Source organism: Trematomus bernacchii, unplaced genomic scaffold (assembly GCF_902827165.1).
Source record: "Trematomus bernacchii unplaced genomic scaffold, fTreBer1.1, whole genome shotgun sequence".
Lineage (NCBI taxonomy): Eukaryota > Metazoa > Chordata > Actinopteri > Perciformes > Nototheniidae > Trematomus > Trematomus bernacchii.
Genome location: NW_022987582.1, coordinates 2,460,463 through 2,477,897, shown reverse-complemented (window position 1 = coordinate 2,477,897; position 17,435 = coordinate 2,460,463). Strand labels below are relative to the sequence as shown.

At 42.2% G+C, this 17,435-nt stretch overlaps 3 protein-coding genes across 8 annotated transcripts in view; 2 read left to right on the top strand and 1 right to left on the bottom strand.

Annotated features, from left to right (window-relative positions):
- Positions 1-218: 218 nt before the first annotated feature.
- LOC117480273 lies at positions 219-3,859 on the top strand. Of its 2 annotated transcripts, none has more exons than XM_034127544.1 (2): positions 219-666; positions 1,458-3,859. In XM_034127544.1, the coding sequence occupies exon 2, from the start codon at positions 1,472-1,474 to the stop codon at positions 2,255-2,257; it is 786 nt and encodes a 261-aa protein (XP_033983435.1). In that variant the 5' UTR covers positions 219-666; positions 1,458-1,471; the 3' UTR covers positions 2,258-3,859. The 2 variants fall into 2 exon arrangements, with proteins under 2 accessions (XP_033983435.1, XP_033983434.1); XM_034127543.1 differs by having other exon boundaries at positions 219-895.
- Positions 3,860-4,034: 175 nt separating this feature from the next.
- Positions 4,035-7,901, top strand: LOC117480272 (sperm acrosome membrane-associated protein 4-like). Its single transcript, XM_034127542.1, has 3 exons — positions 4,035-5,111; positions 6,599-6,760; positions 7,647-7,901. The coding sequence occupies exons 1-3, from the start codon at positions 5,057-5,059 to the stop codon at positions 7,874-7,876; spliced, it is 447 nt and encodes a 148-aa protein (XP_033983433.1). The 5' UTR covers positions 4,035-5,056; the 3' UTR covers positions 7,877-7,901.
- An 11-nt stretch (positions 7,902-7,912) lies between these two features.
- msh5 (mutS homolog 5) overlaps positions 7,913-17,435 on the bottom strand; it is a 14,212-nt gene continuing 4,689 nt past the window's right edge. For 3 of the 5 annotated variants that reach the window (XM_034127530.1, XM_034127531.1, XM_034127533.1), the window contains exons 12-26: positions 17,382-17,435; positions 17,171-17,299; positions 15,958-16,030; positions 15,693-15,802; positions 15,452-15,532; positions 15,075-15,162; positions 14,716-14,783; positions 14,308-14,426; positions 13,720-13,846; positions 12,597-12,746; positions 12,235-12,309; positions 9,789-9,935; positions 9,263-9,400; positions 9,098-9,171; positions 7,913-8,424 (exon numbers count right to left, since the gene is read on the bottom strand). The exon at positions 17,382-17,435 is cut by the window's right edge and continues 9 nt beyond it. In XM_034127530.1, coding sequence (XP_033983421.1) covers positions 8,304-8,424; positions 9,098-9,171; positions 9,263-9,400; positions 9,789-9,935; positions 12,235-12,309; positions 12,597-12,746; positions 13,720-13,846; positions 14,308-14,426; positions 14,716-14,783; positions 15,075-15,162; positions 15,452-15,532; positions 15,693-15,802; positions 15,958-16,030; positions 17,171-17,299; positions 17,382-17,435 — 1,554 coding nt within the window. In that variant the 3' untranslated portion in view covers positions 7,913-8,303. The remainder of the gene's footprint in view (positions 8,425-9,097; positions 9,172-9,262; positions 9,401-9,788; positions 9,936-12,234; positions 12,310-12,596; positions 12,747-13,719; positions 13,847-14,307; positions 14,427-14,715; positions 14,784-15,074; positions 15,163-15,451; positions 15,533-15,692; positions 15,803-15,957; positions 16,031-17,170; positions 17,300-17,381) is intronic. The other 2 variants (XM_034127535.1, XM_034127534.1) reach the window with 2 other exon arrangements.

The following is a 17,435-nucleotide window of genomic DNA, read 5'->3' as shown; positions in this document are numbered from 1 at the left end:
TCACATGAAACTTTACAAGGTACATCTCCTGTGAAATGCACTTTTAAATCAGTGGAGTTCCCCTTTAAGACAAGGCAAGTTTATTTAAATAGCACAATTCAGCAGCAAGGCAGTTCAAAGCGCTTTACATAAAACATTAAAAGCATCGAGACAGAGCAAAAGAAACACATTAAAAGAAAATACATTTGAATACAAGTCATTAAAGAGCCAAGAGAATAGAAAATAGAACAAGATTTTTATAAAACGCATGCACAAATGATCACAGTGAAGTAATTATTCAAGCAAAATCCACACATCTGAGAATTGATTTTCATACCCTAAATAATAAAACTGAGATTATAAGGGCTGCTGTAAAGATCGAAAATAATGCTGCATATAATGTGAAGAAAATCATTGGAGACCCAACCTAGTGTTTTTATAACGAGATTCATTTCTGGTTACATTTGCTCTACATATTTCAGGTTTGTGCAGGAAGAAGGAGGCTGCTCCGTCAGTATCTCACTGGTGATCACTAAGAATAACCGGGCTCACCGTGGGACTGGCCTGGACCAGCCTCACATTCCCACGACCCCTCCTCTACTCACAGAGACAAATGAAAACACAGGCTGCAGAGGCGCTCCGGCAGAGGCGCAGGGAGGCGTGCAGAGTGGCTTTGCACCACTTTTAGTAAGACTGTTTTTTACTCTAAAAGCTTCATTTCTGGCTCTGCAGTGCGCGCTGTTGCGCTGCTCACGGGCACACGGTATGAAAAACGTCGTAATGTGAGGAGGAAAACACGGGGAAAGTCAGTATTTAACGCACGGAGTGGGAGGAATAACGAAACTCAGGGTTTGTTTGATTTTTTTTTATCATGCCGAGGATCCCGTTTCTGCTTCGGATTTACCTCCAAGACAAGGCAAGTACCCTGTCAGATTTTTCCATTGACTGCGATAAAGTAACCGGACAGTGATCTGCAGTGAATTATAGACAGCAACAGTGCCGTGGTGCAACATGAATTATAATATAACATTAAAGATGCATGGGTAAAAGCACTTATAAAACAGCAATTTGTCATCTTGCGTCCTGTTGAATCACCCGTAGCCTAGTGTTCACTCGCTCCGGGGGAAACGGAATCATGAGTTCAGACAACCCAACTAATGTGCCTCTTTATTTGTGACTGCAGTGACATTAACTCAAATCACGCGATCCTGAAACGGGTCATTCGTTTGTATTCCCATGATGGTGATGATGATGATGAAGAAGGTTTGATAGCAGTTCAGCCCGGGTTCAGAGGAGCTGCTGTGTGGCTCCACAGAGACACTGGGACTGGAGGAGCCACATGCCTTATTAAAGCTGATACTTCCTGTTGTGAGCACTGCAGTCGACTGTCTTCTCCCAAACACCTCATGTGCTCTCCCTTTGGGGCCGCATGCAACACTTTGTGACTGAATTATTGTATTTCTCTGTGTTCTGTTCAGTTTGAAGCCAGAGGATGACAGCAGCCAGTCCTCCCTGCAGCCCCACCTCCTCCCTCTCCTCCCAGTCCTCACCTGGTTGCCTCCCAGCATGCCAAAGGCACCTGAAGAAAGGCAGAGCCCTCCACACCACCCTGCCCCTGCGCTCCGCCCCGGGGGTGTGGCTCCTGCTGGGTGTGGTGGTGGTCCTGGTGGGGATGGCTGTGGCGGTGGCGGGCTACGTGTCCTCGCCACCGAAGCCCGTGGTGAGCGGGCGCGGCTCCACCCACATTGAGAGGATGAAGCTGGCCGGGCCCGTCGTCATGGGAGTGGGCCTCTTCATCTTCATCTGCGCCGCCACGCTGCTGTACGAGAACCGGGATCTGGAAGAAGTCCTCAGACGGGGGACGTGCGATGACCTGGAGGATCTGAAGGGGGGAGACGGCTGGGAGGATTCACAGGAGCAGCCCAGCTTCAGCTGTCAGGAGCAGTGGGAGGAGAAAGAGGGGGGGCAGTGGGCCGCTCCAACCCACACACTCCCCCTCTCGGACCAGAACTGTGGGACGCCTCACAGGAACACACACACCGTCAGCGGCAGGCCGTCACCGCCGCCTCCTCCTCCGGATGCGGGAGATAGAGAGGAAGAGGAGGATGAGGAGAAGGAAGGAAGATCAACCCTTCTGGCCCGAGTCCTCCACCACAAGGAGCCGACTCCTCACCCTCCCTCCCCCTGCCCCTCCATCTCCCACTCCTCAGTGTACTCAGACTCTTGCAACTCCAGTGAAATTAACTTCAACATACGGACAGGCCTTCCTCAACACTGAACTCATAACATGTGCATGATGAGATTCTTTGGAGGTTTCACGTGCGGACACACACTTAAAACGGGACTTTGGTGTCTTCAATAAACAGATGAAATGTTTGGTGGTATGTTTTAGTGCCTCCGAGTGGCGCAGTGGGTCTGACTCACTGTCTGTGAAGGGTGTTTTTGTCCTACATCGTTCTCTGACTCACCCACGTTTGAAAGATTTGGCGCTGTGGTGTTTGATGTCAACTCGCCATCTTGTTGTCTTTGAACTCACCCATGCCTGAAATCCCCAAAAGCCACTGCTTGTTTGACCATATTTGGACGTGAGGAGCATTGCTGAAAACTTATTTAGGTGCTGGGAGACGGACCAACTCACACACACACACACTCTCTCACACACACATGCAGATGTACTGCGTCTACATTTACTCACTAGAGATATTTTGGTTAAGAGTATGAGCACGATGAGGTCTTAAATGACTCTTTATCTAATCTCACACATTCTGTAATCTAGTCTTTATCTAGAGGAAATTGTGTCTGTGTAAACAAGAGAAGTGCACAAGGCCACACTCCTCTCACTCGACACCTACAGCCCCGCTATAAATACCAGCTGCTGCACTGTACACATGCAACTTTCAGTGTTTGACTGTAATTCAACTTTTTTTTTTGTATTCAGCTGCTCAGTTTCTTTTCCTTTTCTCGAGTGTGGTGAGGCGAGATCTTAAAGAATGTCAATCAGATGGTGGATAGAAGAGAAAAGAGCAATGACTGGGAAAAAAGAAAACCCTGTTAGGCTGCTATGACTTATTCCTGACGCAGTTTAACTGAGAAAAGCGGTCCTGTGAGTCGTGTAACTGAAGCCTCACACTCCCACCATCCCAACCTTTCATCTCCTCTCGCTTCATCATCTGATTCCTACGCTTTATTCAAATACCCCATCCTCCAGCTCAAGCCTTGGCTGCTGAAATATAGAGCAAATACAATGCAGAGGGAAATGTTTTTGGGTCCAATTAAGCAAAAGTCTGAGAGGTAAATGGGGTAGGATTTTAATTATCGCCAGCGTTTTCTCCCCCAGCCTTTAATTACGCAGGGGATCAGTCTGAAGGTTTTTATAGGTTCTTTAGGACTGCAGAGTATTTCCTTGTTGTTCTGGCCCATGCTGAGATACTGCCATCCAGATGACGACTGAGACTGAAGCTTACAGTCATTTGCAGACACACATTTCCCTGAAAGCAGCACCCACCTCCCTCTCTCTCACACACAGGGTTTATGTCAGTACATTATGCTGTTTTCAGACGCTAGATGTTTATTTCAGTGGCAGGTACGAGTCGGGGAGATGAGTCTGAATCCTGCAACAGGCTGCAGCTTCATCACACCCTCTCTCTCCTCACTCTCACACATACACGAGTCCTTCTCACTGTGAGAGATGCTCTGATGTGTTTACATTCAGGAGGGAACCCTGCAGGATGTCAGAGCTGCAACCAAAGATTATTCATCATGAATCTGCAACTTGTTTTCTGATTATCATGAAATATTTGTGTCTACACTTAATGGCCAGTTTATAATCTAGGTAAAATGCAGTTTCATTGGACATTACTGCAATAAATCATACTTTTATGAGGGTTATTATGTTCAAGAGGTCCATTATTCTAAGCATTATGCATGCTAATGTGTTTCTATTATTGTGTCCAGCCCATTTATATCAAACTCCACGTCTGTATAATGCAATATCGTTCAACTGCATCACAATCCTCCAAAAGTATCATAACATCTTTAAATTGCTTTATATTTATTAACCATTTCTGCTGTCAGTAGCAAGATGAATTTGTCCTAATACATATTTAGAGGCATCATTCCTCTTTCAGTCGGACACTAAACCGACCAGAGGCTGTTACATATCTTCACATACACACAGATAGTCCTGCGGCAACACAGATGTCAAGAAATCCTTGAGGTTTCTCCCCTGTGCTTGTACAACAGTGTTGTTACATAACTCAGCAAGACGTCTTTTTTCTCTTTTTTGCTGCATTGAGAATACAGCTGCGTTAAATCCCCTCCTTAGATAGGTTATTGTGTTTGTGTATATACATATATAAGCAGATGGACCGTAGGCTGTAAGCTGCTTAACCCTGCACTGACTCAGGACACATGCACTTTCTCCGTTCCCCAAGAGAAATAGAGAAACTGTGATCAACACTTTTTGGGTTTAAAAGGTGTGAGGGAGGAAGATGCCAGTTTAAGTTTTTAATAGGCAGAGAAATAGGATTACGTTTAGGGGAGACACTGCAGGTGGATAGGGTCAAAACAAAACTAATAGATAACACCATGAAACATTCCCAGTTGATAACCTTACAATATTTATTTTTGTATTTAAAATGATTGTTTAAATATGCCAATGATGCATTATCACATTAGGAGAAACAAAAACGTTTTTTTTTTTTTAAATGACATTTTCTTTTTACTAGTCTGAAAAGTGACCGCAGTGTGTTTGTAAACAGTGATCAGCTGGATGGAGAAATATGTTCCACCACCTTTGTCCACATCTGGCATTCAGTATTTCGTAAAAACTGAGGGATGAGTTACCAAACACGTAAGGAGACATAAAATCTCTCTGGTGGCCGAACTCCACTTCCCATCCCTTGTGAGTTCTGAACATTTTCAGCTGTTCCCCGTTGTTTAATCTTCGTCAGCCTGTCCGCGGCTGTGATCCGTCCGGAACAAAGCGCAGGTTTATTCCTGATCTAATCTCCTGCGTTCGGCCCTTCCCTTCAGCAGTCCTCATGCTGCAGTCAATGGAGGAAGTATCCAGCGCAACATGAAAGGACTATCACTGTGTGTTTTTGCCATAATGATGTTACCACCTGCTAAAGGTAAGACCATGTAGTGGCTCGGTTTGTTGTAGGTGGGCCTCGAAGTCTAAAAGTGTTCGGGAACTACTGAAATAATAATACTTAATAAGTACTTTATAAATATGAATTACAAGGAAAAAGCCCTTGTTGATTTGTGAGAAAACAACAAGGCCTGTTTTACTATACTGTCTAACCCTACAATAAAATCTCTTTGTACTTAAAGTATTCTATCAACTATAATGTATGTCAATGAAAAGCAGCAAAGCTCTGAGAATTGTGAATCACCAAATCTTTGCTTGGAAAACAAAAATGTGAATTCATTATCAAATGTATTCGGAGTATAGTCTATTCGTCTCACCAATGATTGATTAAGAGGATTTATTTCAGGACGGTTGTAAAAGACTGCACCGATTAGCTATATCTAATAAACTGTCAGTTCAGATTTAGTGAGTCTGAGCTCTCCTAGGGATTAACCGCAGCTCACCTCTTTTGTCCGTTTGTTTACTTGAGCTTGCAGTAGCTAACGAGATGAGAGCGGATAAGGATTGCAAGTCATTCCAACTCATGTGGAAGTCCAGAGGAGATTATTGTCTTCCAGCAGCAGCAGCAGCCTAAAGCAGCTCTAGAGGTATTTGGCAACTGGACGTCCTCTGACAATACACTCCAACGCTAAATCTGTGGACACTGTTACCATCAGAGCTAGCTGGATAATCACTTTTTTGTATCAAAATATGCTGTACTTGCAGTTATTTGGATTTAAAATGGGTTTCTAGCATGAGCTTAAAATCAAGACCCGAGAAGGGATTTCCAGCCACATTTAAAGGACAGATCAAAAACGTTTTATGCTCAAAAAGCACAAAATAGCTGTCTTCTTCACATTTCAAGAGCAAACGCGACTCAGAAAACTAGGGCTTTGTCCCACTCCTGCACTACATGCTAACTTTTTCTATTAATTCCAGTATCTGTCTGGTTAATAAAAACACGATGCTGCTCTAAAACTTGGAGCACTCTCTGAATAACACAAGTCATCCACTCAGAGAAACTAATTCCAGACTGCTGCAGAATAGACAAAATGTTTCGGAGATGCTCAAAAGCTCGGCAGAATGCAGCTCATCAGTTTGGCTTGATGTCCTTCAACAGCGCTCCAACACTTTCACACATTCAGCACCCCCTGAATAATGAATGTGTCCAACAACACATTACATAAATGCCTCAAATCTGAATAATTCAAAGCTTTTCATCCAACTGTTAATAAGCGTACTGTATATCATCTGTTCTTCGCTGGGTTGTCTTTTTTTACTGCAGTCTTGCTACTCTGGCCTTGCTTGGAATAGAAGTTTCCAAACTCAATGGGACCTAACTGTTACATGAAGTTCACGGAAAATGAAATTCGAAATCATTTTGATAATAATCTTACCAATTTGTTTCAATTATCTTACTGTTAGATATTTTCTCAACATGTTCAGTGCATCAAAGTGTCCTGTGTCTGTGGTGTGACTGTGGCTCAGGCGAGGAGAAGGCGGGGGTGCAGCTCTTTGAGTCGGACGCATTTGAGGAAGGGGTACTTCTCGAGTGTTTCCGTTGCGACCTGGGCTTCTGGGACGCCTGCTTTACGACCAAAACGACCTGCGAGGCCGGGGAGCGCTGCTACACGGGCAAAGGGAAGGCAGGTGTGTTGGTTAGGATTGTGTTTTTTCTCAGTGAATGTTTATTCATTTAAATGTAAGCATTCAAAGAGTTTTAAAGTTGATCACCAATAGGGGCTACTCACAGTATGGAGGGTTTCTTTACCTTCATTCAAATGAAATGTAATGGCTTTTCGAGGAATTTCAAGAACTCAAAGATCTCAAATTATGAATCACTTCTCGGACTGACTCCTGTAATTCTTTGTATGTGGGTGTAGAACAGTTATGTATTAGTCCTCTGCAGTTAGTTCAAAATGCAGCCGCCTTTTCACGGGAAAAAGACAACAAGATCTCCTGTAGTGGATTTTGTTTTTGCTTCATTTTAAGGATTTTCATAATGGGCTGAAGCCCCCTTATCTAGAACCATTCTTGTTTACTCATACTCCAGTTAAAGCACTGATGTCAACCAATCAGATGCTCCCAGATATTATGTTTAAGCTATTTATTGAGTTGATCTCCACTCCTTGACTTCATCTTCTGTTGTGTTTAGATTTAAATCAAAGTTAATTATGTTTCACTTTCTCAAGGCAGGTGGCGTGTGAAACAATGACAAAGAATGTTTTTACAATTTCCCAGTTACTGACGTTAAGTAAAAAAACATTAAAAAACGTTCAAGCACGTTCTGTCCATTCTTTCTATTTCATAAAAATACACCCAGAGATGCGGCCACTCTTCTGTCCTCAACAGATTGACTGTTGGTGAGAGCAGCAGGGATGTCCAGGCTGCTCTCACGGTGACACTTTTATTTATATTTTGTAAAACATAGAGGCCTTGATCCTCTCCATTTTTCTGTCAAGGACGCGTGGGAACCATGTAATGTATTTAATTGACTTCCTATGTTATACTGAGCACCATCCTCTTGTCTTCCCAGCTGATACTCTGGACGTTAAGACTCTGGGTTGTGTGAAGGCGGAGGAGTGCGATGTGGAGAACACGGTGGAGCTCTTCCCGAACAGCACCATCTTTGTCATGACCAAACACTGCTGCAACACTCCTCTGTGCAACTCGGCGCACAAACTTCCACACGTCACACTTTTGTGTCTCACTGTGGCTGTCCTAACCACCTGGCACCTCAGCGAAGCCTCAACGAGAGCACAGTGATAAACATCCGGCATGTTTTAATGTTGTAAACACAAAAGAGAGCAAACGACTGGGAAGCTGAATGGACTGAACCAAATGAAAGATGAAAAAAAAAAAGTTTTACAGAACTTTTTTTACTGAATCAAAAAATGATTACTTAAAATATTATTATGGCATGAACATATTAATTAATATTAATTAAAAAACCATAGAGAACATCTGTTTGCATCCTGGCATTTCCACTGACACTTTTGCTCCAACATAAACCTTTGCAACACAATAATAAATACTTCAATCGTACTTTCATAAAGTCTTTTCATGTCATACACTTGTAGATATACAAATCAGTAAAACCCTACCCTCTCCAGAAAACCAGTTGGAAACATTAGATAGTGAACAAACAAACAAACTGACCACAGAGCAGTAGAACATGCCTCAGCAGACCTGCTCAGCTGCTGTTCAGCAGATCCCCAGCAGAGGGCAGCAGATCCTCTTTCATGAAGTGCTGAAGGTCCAAATCTCTGTCCTCCAGGTCGAGGCTCAGGAACGCCTCCACCACTGTCCTGCACCTGTCCGTCACACACATACAAACATATCCTTTTCACATGCACTGTCCTCCTTAACTTCACTTTGTTATTCCGTGTAGCTGGAGTTGAGAGAGACAGTTTGCCTGAAAATCCAAATTAAATGTCTTTCCTCTTACCTGCACTCTTTTCATCAATCTAGATTTGTATGCTACTTGTTGCAGATGGTTAGAGAAATCAGCCACTAACAATCAGGAGGTTGGTGGATCAATTTCAGCCCCCTTTATCCTTGTGTAAAATACTTAACCCCAAATTACTCCCAATGGCATGGCAAGCTGTGTGTGTGTGTGTGTGTGAATGATAGTTTCCTTGAGCAGGTGACACATTGCATGCCACCCCCTGCCTCTGTGTGAATGCTGCCTTGTGTATGTAAATCGCTTTGAGACTCCTTAAAGACTGGCAAAGTGCTAGATAAATGCAGTCCATCTAACATTTAGCATCAGCCGTAGATGTGTCTGCCTTCTATCTATGACACTCGGCCTGAGATGCTTAAGGCGGTTTCATTTGTAATTTTTGTTGCTTTTGGACAATTCAATGCGATCTAAATCCAGCAGCTAATATAGCAAACACTCCACATCTCGCACCAAAACAATCCACATTGATAAATATCAGTACAGGTAAAGGGAAGTTTATGTGGGGAACTTGCCCTGTAACAAACCTGTCAGCCTGCTCATCAGATGATGCTTTGTCAATGCGTTTGATGACTCTGCCTGTCCTGTACAGTTCAGAAACCTGGCAACACACACACACAAGAAATCAGTGTATGTGAGCAGGTTCCTGTGTATCCATGTGCTTGTATTTATGTGTGTGTTTGTTTGTTTACCTCCACCCCTCTCTGCACGAGACTGGCTGGCAGGCCTGCCAGTTTAGCGATGTTGGCAGCATAGCTGGACTGGCAGATTCCCTCCTTGAGTTGGTACAGAAACACCAACTCGTCCCCGTCCACGGCTGTCTCTAGAGTCTAACACACACACACACACACACACACACACACACACACACACAACACAACACACACACACACACACACACACACACACACACACACACACACACACACACACACACACACACACACACACACACACACACACACACACACACCACACACACACACACACACACACACACACACACACACACACACACACACACACACACACATTAAAGCACAACCACACACACAGGTAGACTTCTAATAAGATCAAAATAATCTGGACTGGAGTCTCGTTAGCTAGTTGGTCATTTGGAAGTTGTCAACATGCAGCACATTAGTTTATCATCATGAACATCTATTGAACATCAACAAGAAGCTTCAGGCTACATTGTGTGGCTGTAATCCTCAGTACCAGAAGAGAGAGCAGGCCAGAGGAGGGAAGCAGGCCCAGCTGCAGCAAACTGTGGAAGTTAGTGGCCAGCAGGACATGAGGAACTTCCCCCTGAGGTTTTCTCAGCCAGTGAGAGATGGATGCAGCCAGCAAGGACAGTCCATCCACCTGAAGAGGAGCATTTTACATTTGGCTGTGTTTCTTAGAAACGATAAAGCTCCTATAGGCCATTAACTATGATTTAGTCTAATGAAGGTACAGTAAGCTCTTTACATTAAACCTTGACAGCCTGAGATTACATTGATGCCACAGATGAACCAATTAAAGGTGGGGTAGGTAAGTTTGAGAAACCGGCTCGAGATCGCTAGAATTTGAAAATACACAACCGGAGAAAATCTGCCACTTCCTTATAGAGCCCCTCCTCCAACACACACGAACGCGCACATGACCAATGAGGGCACGAGATAAGTTTGTGCACAGATGGAAGGCTGACAGGCAGGTAGGCCATCCGGCTAAAATGATTGGTCGTACTTTTTACAGTATTACGGCTTCCACAGAGGACATTTTTTTATGGATTTTTTGTCAAAGCACTTCAGATATTCATTGCTATCGGGATGTTAAGAGCATTCCATGGAATATAACAAAAAGTGTATCTCGAGCCGGTTTCTCAAACTTACCTACCCTACCTTTAAGGTCTATTGTCCTGAGAGGGAAAAGGTCCAGCCACTAGATATCCACTTTCTTTGTAGAATAACAAAAACAAATGTTACCTTAGCTAGTTTTTATAATGGTATGATGAATACATGTACTCGAAACAAGCAGAACACTTCTCTGTGTGAGTAACTGTAGTGTAGTACTAATTATCAAACTTAAATTGTACAAATAGGTTGCACACGCTCCACACACGGGACAGATAACAGCAGCAGCAGTTTAGATCTGCACATTCAGACTTTTGACAGGGGGCGTTTTGCATTTATATCCGAAGGTTAAGAGGAGAAACAACAAAAGAAAATGTGAGGTCAGACAGGTTTGACATGCAACAACCGAAGAAGCAGAAAAGAAAGCAAAAGCTGCCTAAATGTGACACATACACCACCTGCAGGTAAGAATGTAACAGTTACAGTTCGGTTTCTTTTTGTTGTCCAGCAGATATTACTAGGAATACTCAGATATAAAATAATTAAAGTTCAGCTTGTTGCTGTGACAACACAGTTTGTTAGCTTTTAGAGAATCCTTTTATCTTTTTCAAGTCGACAACCTTTTCATTCAATATGCAAAATGTGTTTTACATTACATGTCACTTCTTAGACGCTTTTATCCAAAGCAACTTACATACTCAATACTGTGGGCAATCCCCACAGGAGCAATTTGGGGTGAAGTGTCTTGCCCAGGGACACAACGACATGCTGACTGCAGTGGGGTTTGAACCTGTGCACCCCTGATCCGAACACCAACGCACTAGACCACTACGCCACACGCCACAGCGCACAGTTGCTCAGTAATATATCCAGCTTAACATAGATAACAAGTATTGATTATAGCCACTTTCTTGTCATTAGTATCTATGAACAGCGCTAGGATGGAACTTATTCGACCCATATTGAAACTATCAAAAAGGATTTAGAAACCAAACCCTGAATGGTTATGAGCAGGACCTGTGAACTTGTTATTTCTTGTCGTTGACGGTTTTGGTTTACCTGTAAAGATGATTTGTTCTTGTTTTTGTACAAAGGAATGATTTGTTTAAAACAATGAAGGAAATATCACGGATGCTGATGACGATGACCTGAACTTTTATTTTCATGAACAATGTACGCTAGAGGGGGTCGGACCAGAAACTTCTTCTTACCCCTTTTGAACATGAAGGAAACAATTTAAGTATTTATTTGTATTATTATTATTATTGTTTGTTTTGTTTTTAACATGTTCAAAAAATTGACTAATAATAATAATAATAATTGACTAATAATAAAATATTGGTATTAGTATATTATAATTTTTAGTTTTCTTCTTGCCTCTGTATCCTACACCAGTTTGTCTTTTAGGAACAAACAACTGGTGTGAACCTTCTCCAGAGTAACTTTGCAGACAGGAAATGAAGGCCAGAGATCAAAATGATGCTCTGCACATTTCCTAGTATCCAGCAGGAAATGTACACCAGTTGCTAATTCTGAAATATAAAGAAATATATTTGAAACTAAATGAAAGTCAGCAGTCTTTGCAGTCTTTATTTCTCCTCTTGCCTGCAGGTGGCGCACACTCACACCTCTCTGTAAATGAGCAGCTGCTGCTGTTTTCTGCTGACAGGGGGCACATGTTGGGCTGAAGGTCTGTTGTGCGTTTGCCCTGAATGAGATAATGCCGTCTGGAATTGGTTTCAGGCGCCTCACATTCGCGACCCTGTTTTTCCTTGTTATGTGTTTCCATGTGTTTAGTTCACAAAGTGCTGGAACAGGTTTTTGCTTACTGTGTTAGTTCCTTTCCCAAATTCATCGATGAGAACTAACGAGTTGCCAGTACTGCTGTTGATTGCGTGGGCCATCTGCAGAATAGAGACAACGTTTGGTTTTAATGTGTGAGAATGTGTGTGTTATGGCAGGTGGAGAGTTGGAGTGGAGTGGGAGGACAGTTCATAACTTGTATTTCCACACCCAAACACACACACACACACACACACACACACACACACACACACACACACACACACACACACACACACACACACACACACACACACACACACACACACACACACACACACACACACACACACACACACACACACACACAGAGTTACTTATGGGCATACAAAGTGTGTGTGTTAGGTACCTGGTTAAGGTCTATCATGTAGGTGCTGAGGCCAACAGACACAGACTCTCTGCTCTGCATGCGGGTAAAAATCCCATCCAGCAGACCAATGTCCGCCTCCTTCGCGGGCACGTCTGAGCCAATCAGAGCCATGAACACAATCAGACCAACCTGACAAGTCAAATCAGAAGAGGTCAGGGTTGGATGATGAGTGATGATGAGTGATGCTGTGTGAACTTGACCAAACGGGAGAGCAGAGATACAGAAAGGCTGGGCTATATATAGACATCATATTGACTAGATATTGTCAAAGATTTTGGATAACCTAATAAAGCATCATTGCCTTTTCCTGGTTTAAATGCTGCACTACATTAAATAAATGAACTTTTACTACTACAAAACTGTTCCAGCAGGTCTATTAGTATTAGTCACTTTTTCATTATATCCACATTACTGATTCAATTAGGTAAATATGTTATGTTATGAAAGCACCAATAGTCAAACAACAATATCCTCGTAATATCTATATCAAAAAGGTTTTATCAGAAATATTGTGATATTTGATTTTCTTCATATAACCCAGCACTAAGGCACATCTGTGATTTTAAAATCAGCCTGGATGACACAATTCTCCTGAGGGTAAAATTAAGACATTCTCATTAGGACCCCCTATTGTCACCCTTAATTACTGCACTCTAAATGGGTTTTTACGATTAAATTGCAAATGACAGCTTCAAGGCTTCTTCTGATACCCATAATTAATTAAGTTAGATAGTTGAAAGGGACCATATATATCTGCATGCCATCCTGACAGCAGACTGCTAAAGGGGAAACCACTGGTGCTGAATAAACAGTTTTTAAAAGCAGATAGATGAAGAATGATGAAGATTTGTAATCAGTATTGTATCTCACTTATATATATAGTTTCACTGGGCTTTGGTTTCGCAGTAACCACTTGCCTGAACACAGCTCAGCACTGGGTGGAGCAAAATAATATTGGTTTGCCTGCTGGTGTGCATGACATATACATATGGGTGTGGTTTCCACTTTAAAGCAGTTTGATCTGATAAAAATGAAAGTAGGAGGAAAACATAGTCATTAATAAACGTTGGTAGCATGAAATAAGTGTGCTGGTTTGCCTCACCTGTTTGAGGTAGATGCTCTTGCCCGATGAGTTGGGGCCAGTGATGACCTTCACTCTGCTGTGTGACTCTGAGCTCTGGAAGGAGTTGGCCACAAACACAGGAGAGCACAACTCTAACAGCGGGTGTCTAGAAGACATACAAATACAGACATTCATGAGTACTTTACTACACTCTCATACTGAATATAACCACAGATGGATTATTGAATTGGCCTATTGGGCACAGGCCCAAAGGAAGGCCATAGGAGCCAATGGCCAGCTGGACCGACGCCTGTTTGAATTCATATTTATAGTTGGAAAGTAAATCAAACAACTACAAGGAAACACAAAACAACCACAAAGAAGGCAATGGAGCCAGACGAGGAACAATAAGATCCACAATACACACAAAGATACGCTATTAACCTACAAACGTCTGTGCCCAAGGACCGTACACATCAAATGCTTTGGTGTGTGGGTATGTGTATTTTGTATGTGATTATTAATCAAAGTATTGGTAGATTAGCTTACATGACATGAATGTTAACTGAAGTTTTAAACTACAAAAACTTCCTCAATGATAGTTTCCATCAGTGTGTGAATGCCAACCTGCCCTGTGTGATGGAGATCTTCCTGTGGCTGGACAGTTTGGGCGAGGTGTAGCCGTACTCCTGGGAGGCGCTGCTCAGGGCCATCAGACAGTCCAGCTCAGCAGTGAGATCCAGAACCTGCATCACACACACATTACACACTGGTAGTTAAATGATCACTTCAATAAAATGTTATAACCCTGAAAGTCTTTATCTTAATAAAACTAATTGCTTCTCTAACATTAGTTTAATTGCCAAGCTGCAATAGCTAGAACACTTAAACCAGAGCTACAATATTGTAATGACACATTTTCATCATCCAAACTTAATGCTCAGTCTCGCCTCAAAAATCACAATAAAATGTGCAATTACAGCATGTAGCAATAGCACCATCTGTCACAGGGTGTGCGGAGCGATGCTCACTAACCTTGTAAAGGGAGGCGCTCCTCTCGAGGACTGCGTTCTGCAACTGTGTCATTACTGCAGTCTCCATGTCTGAGGAATAAGATAAGATAAGTACTTTAATGATCCTATTTTGGGAAATGTTTGTGTTGAGGCAGCATAAAAAGACATGGCATTGTACAATACAAATTAAAAGACTAGAAATAAACAAGAAAGTAGAAAATATACATGTTGAATTTACAAATGAACAATAGCAAGATATAAAGCAAGTTAAATTAATAGGAAGTATACAACCAGGAATGCCTTTAGTGGTTTAAGTAATTTATGAAAAATCCAGGTAAACAATAATGAGATAAAGATTCTGTTTGTTCAAAAGTTAAAGACCTCTGATGTCACAGTGCAAGTCTCCTAGGAGGTCGTCTAGCTCCTTGGTTCTCTGACTGCGGTAGTGCAGACGCTCCTCTGACAGGAACTACTCCACAAGGCAAAGGTATTAAACAACATTACATTACATGTCACTTGTTAGACGCTTTTATCCAAAGTGACTTACATACATTCAGTACTGTGGGCAATCCCCACAGGAGCAATTTGGGGTGAAGTGTCTTGCCCAGGGACACAACGACATGCTGACTGCAGTGGGACTCGAACTTGCTACCCCCTGATTTGAAGTTCAGCGCACTAACCACTGAGGTCTCCCATGAGGATTTTATTTTGAAGAATGCAAACTAACACAATTAACATGTTGACAAGATCCTACAAACCATAAAATCAAGCCCCTCTATCTCAAAATCCTCCTTCTCCGCCATGCTGGGCAGGCGAGGGACAGACAGCAGGAATCCAATCTGTGAGGGTAATTTAAGAATGATATATGAGGTGTAACATACACTCAGTTTCCACCATATCTGAGATTATAAGTATATGTGGGCTCAACCCAGATGAGTAAGTATAATGTTGTTGTTTGACAGATCCACTGGTAGCTGTGTGTGTGTAAAGCTCAGAGACCAGAGGGATGTAGATGACGCAGCAGGAGGGAATGCGAGCGTCCAGATGTTCCAGCTCTCTTCTGGCCACATCTGTCAGGAAGTCGGACAATCCCATCATCCTCCTCTTCTCTGACAGAAAGAAAGGAGTACTGTTAGGACTTTAAATCAATAAACAATATAAACTTGTAAACAGAGCCTCAAACACATAGATTTTGGAATCAGTTTTTTTTTTTTAAATCATTATACCACTCTTTCAGTTTTGAGTGCAGTTTGGAGATACCTACTGTCATCGATTGCTGGGTCCACGTCAGGTTTGATCGTGAAGCGGTTCTCAGCTATGCTGGTTTCAAAATCCACCTACATGTTCCGTATCAAAGATGGAGTCAAACTCATTAATACCAATCTAATAAGTAACATGTTATAATGTAATAATGGGCAGTTGTAGGAAAAAACGAATATAGAGCCTGGGATTAATATTCAGATGTAATAACTTTACAAACATTAAAGGTATGGTAGGTAATTCACTTCAGAAACACTTTTTGTTATATTCCATGGAATGCTCTTAACATCCCGATAGCAATGAATATATTAAATGCTTTGACAATAAATACATAAACATTTTTTATCTGTGGAAGCCGTGGCGCTGTAAAAAGCACGACCAATCATCTTAACTGGATGGCCTACCTGCCTGTTAGCCGTCCATCTGTGCACAAACTTATCTCGTGCCCTCATTGGTCATGTGTGCGTTCGTGTGTGTTGGAGGAGGGGCTCTGTAAGGAAGTCTGAAGGAAGGGGCATTTTTTTCGGTTGTGTACTTTCAAATTCTAGCGCACTCGAGCTGGTTTCTCCATTCTTACCTACCCTACCTTTAAGTGTTAAATTGACGAGAAACAAACATGTTTATATTCTCTGAGATGAAAGGAAAAAACTTGGAAAAAAGTGTAGTTTTTTTCCAAGGAACCGCATTTCATCCCTTTGCAAGATTGGGCAACCGCACATGACATATTCCACCGGGAAAATACCAAATAAGTGAGAATATGCAACATTTAGAAGAGGGGGATATAATTCCTCATTTAATCATATATGTTGTTTACTTCTGAATAGCTCCACATCACAGCAAAGACTCTTCAAACTCCAGATGCTTTTGATAATATGGTGATATTTGGCTAAAATCCCTAATATTTCAAAATCTAATTTAAAAGTATAATATAGGCTACTATATTTATCAAAAGAATAATTTGGCAATGTCACCCACTTAAGCTGGCATAATGCATGTAAAGGAGAGCTGTCTGTGATGCAATGAAGTTGTTTGTGTCTTGCAAAGGGAAGTGCTGTTGTTTCTTTACAAAAAGGAAACACTATTCTCCGTAGTTTTTTCTAGTAATCTTTCAACTTTATTCTTGTAAATTCCAATTTATTTTTATTGGAATGTTATCGCCCCAGTTCCTGCTATGCAAAACTATCTGTACGATATGTATTATTATGTGTGTCTCTCACAACTCGGCTGATGAGGGTGGCAATATGGTGGAGGTCGTCAGACAACCCTTCACTGATATCTCGGAAGAGATGAATGGACTGAGGCAGGTGTCGCACTGTGTCCCTGATACACACTGCGTTGTACACTGTCTGACAAACACACACAATACAACATTTTGCACACATTCAATAAAGCCTGTCATGGTGCATAAGGTGATACTGCAGCTCCAACCTTGTAGAGACACTGCCAGTCAGTCACTTTGGTGTGAGAGAGAGACATCCTGCG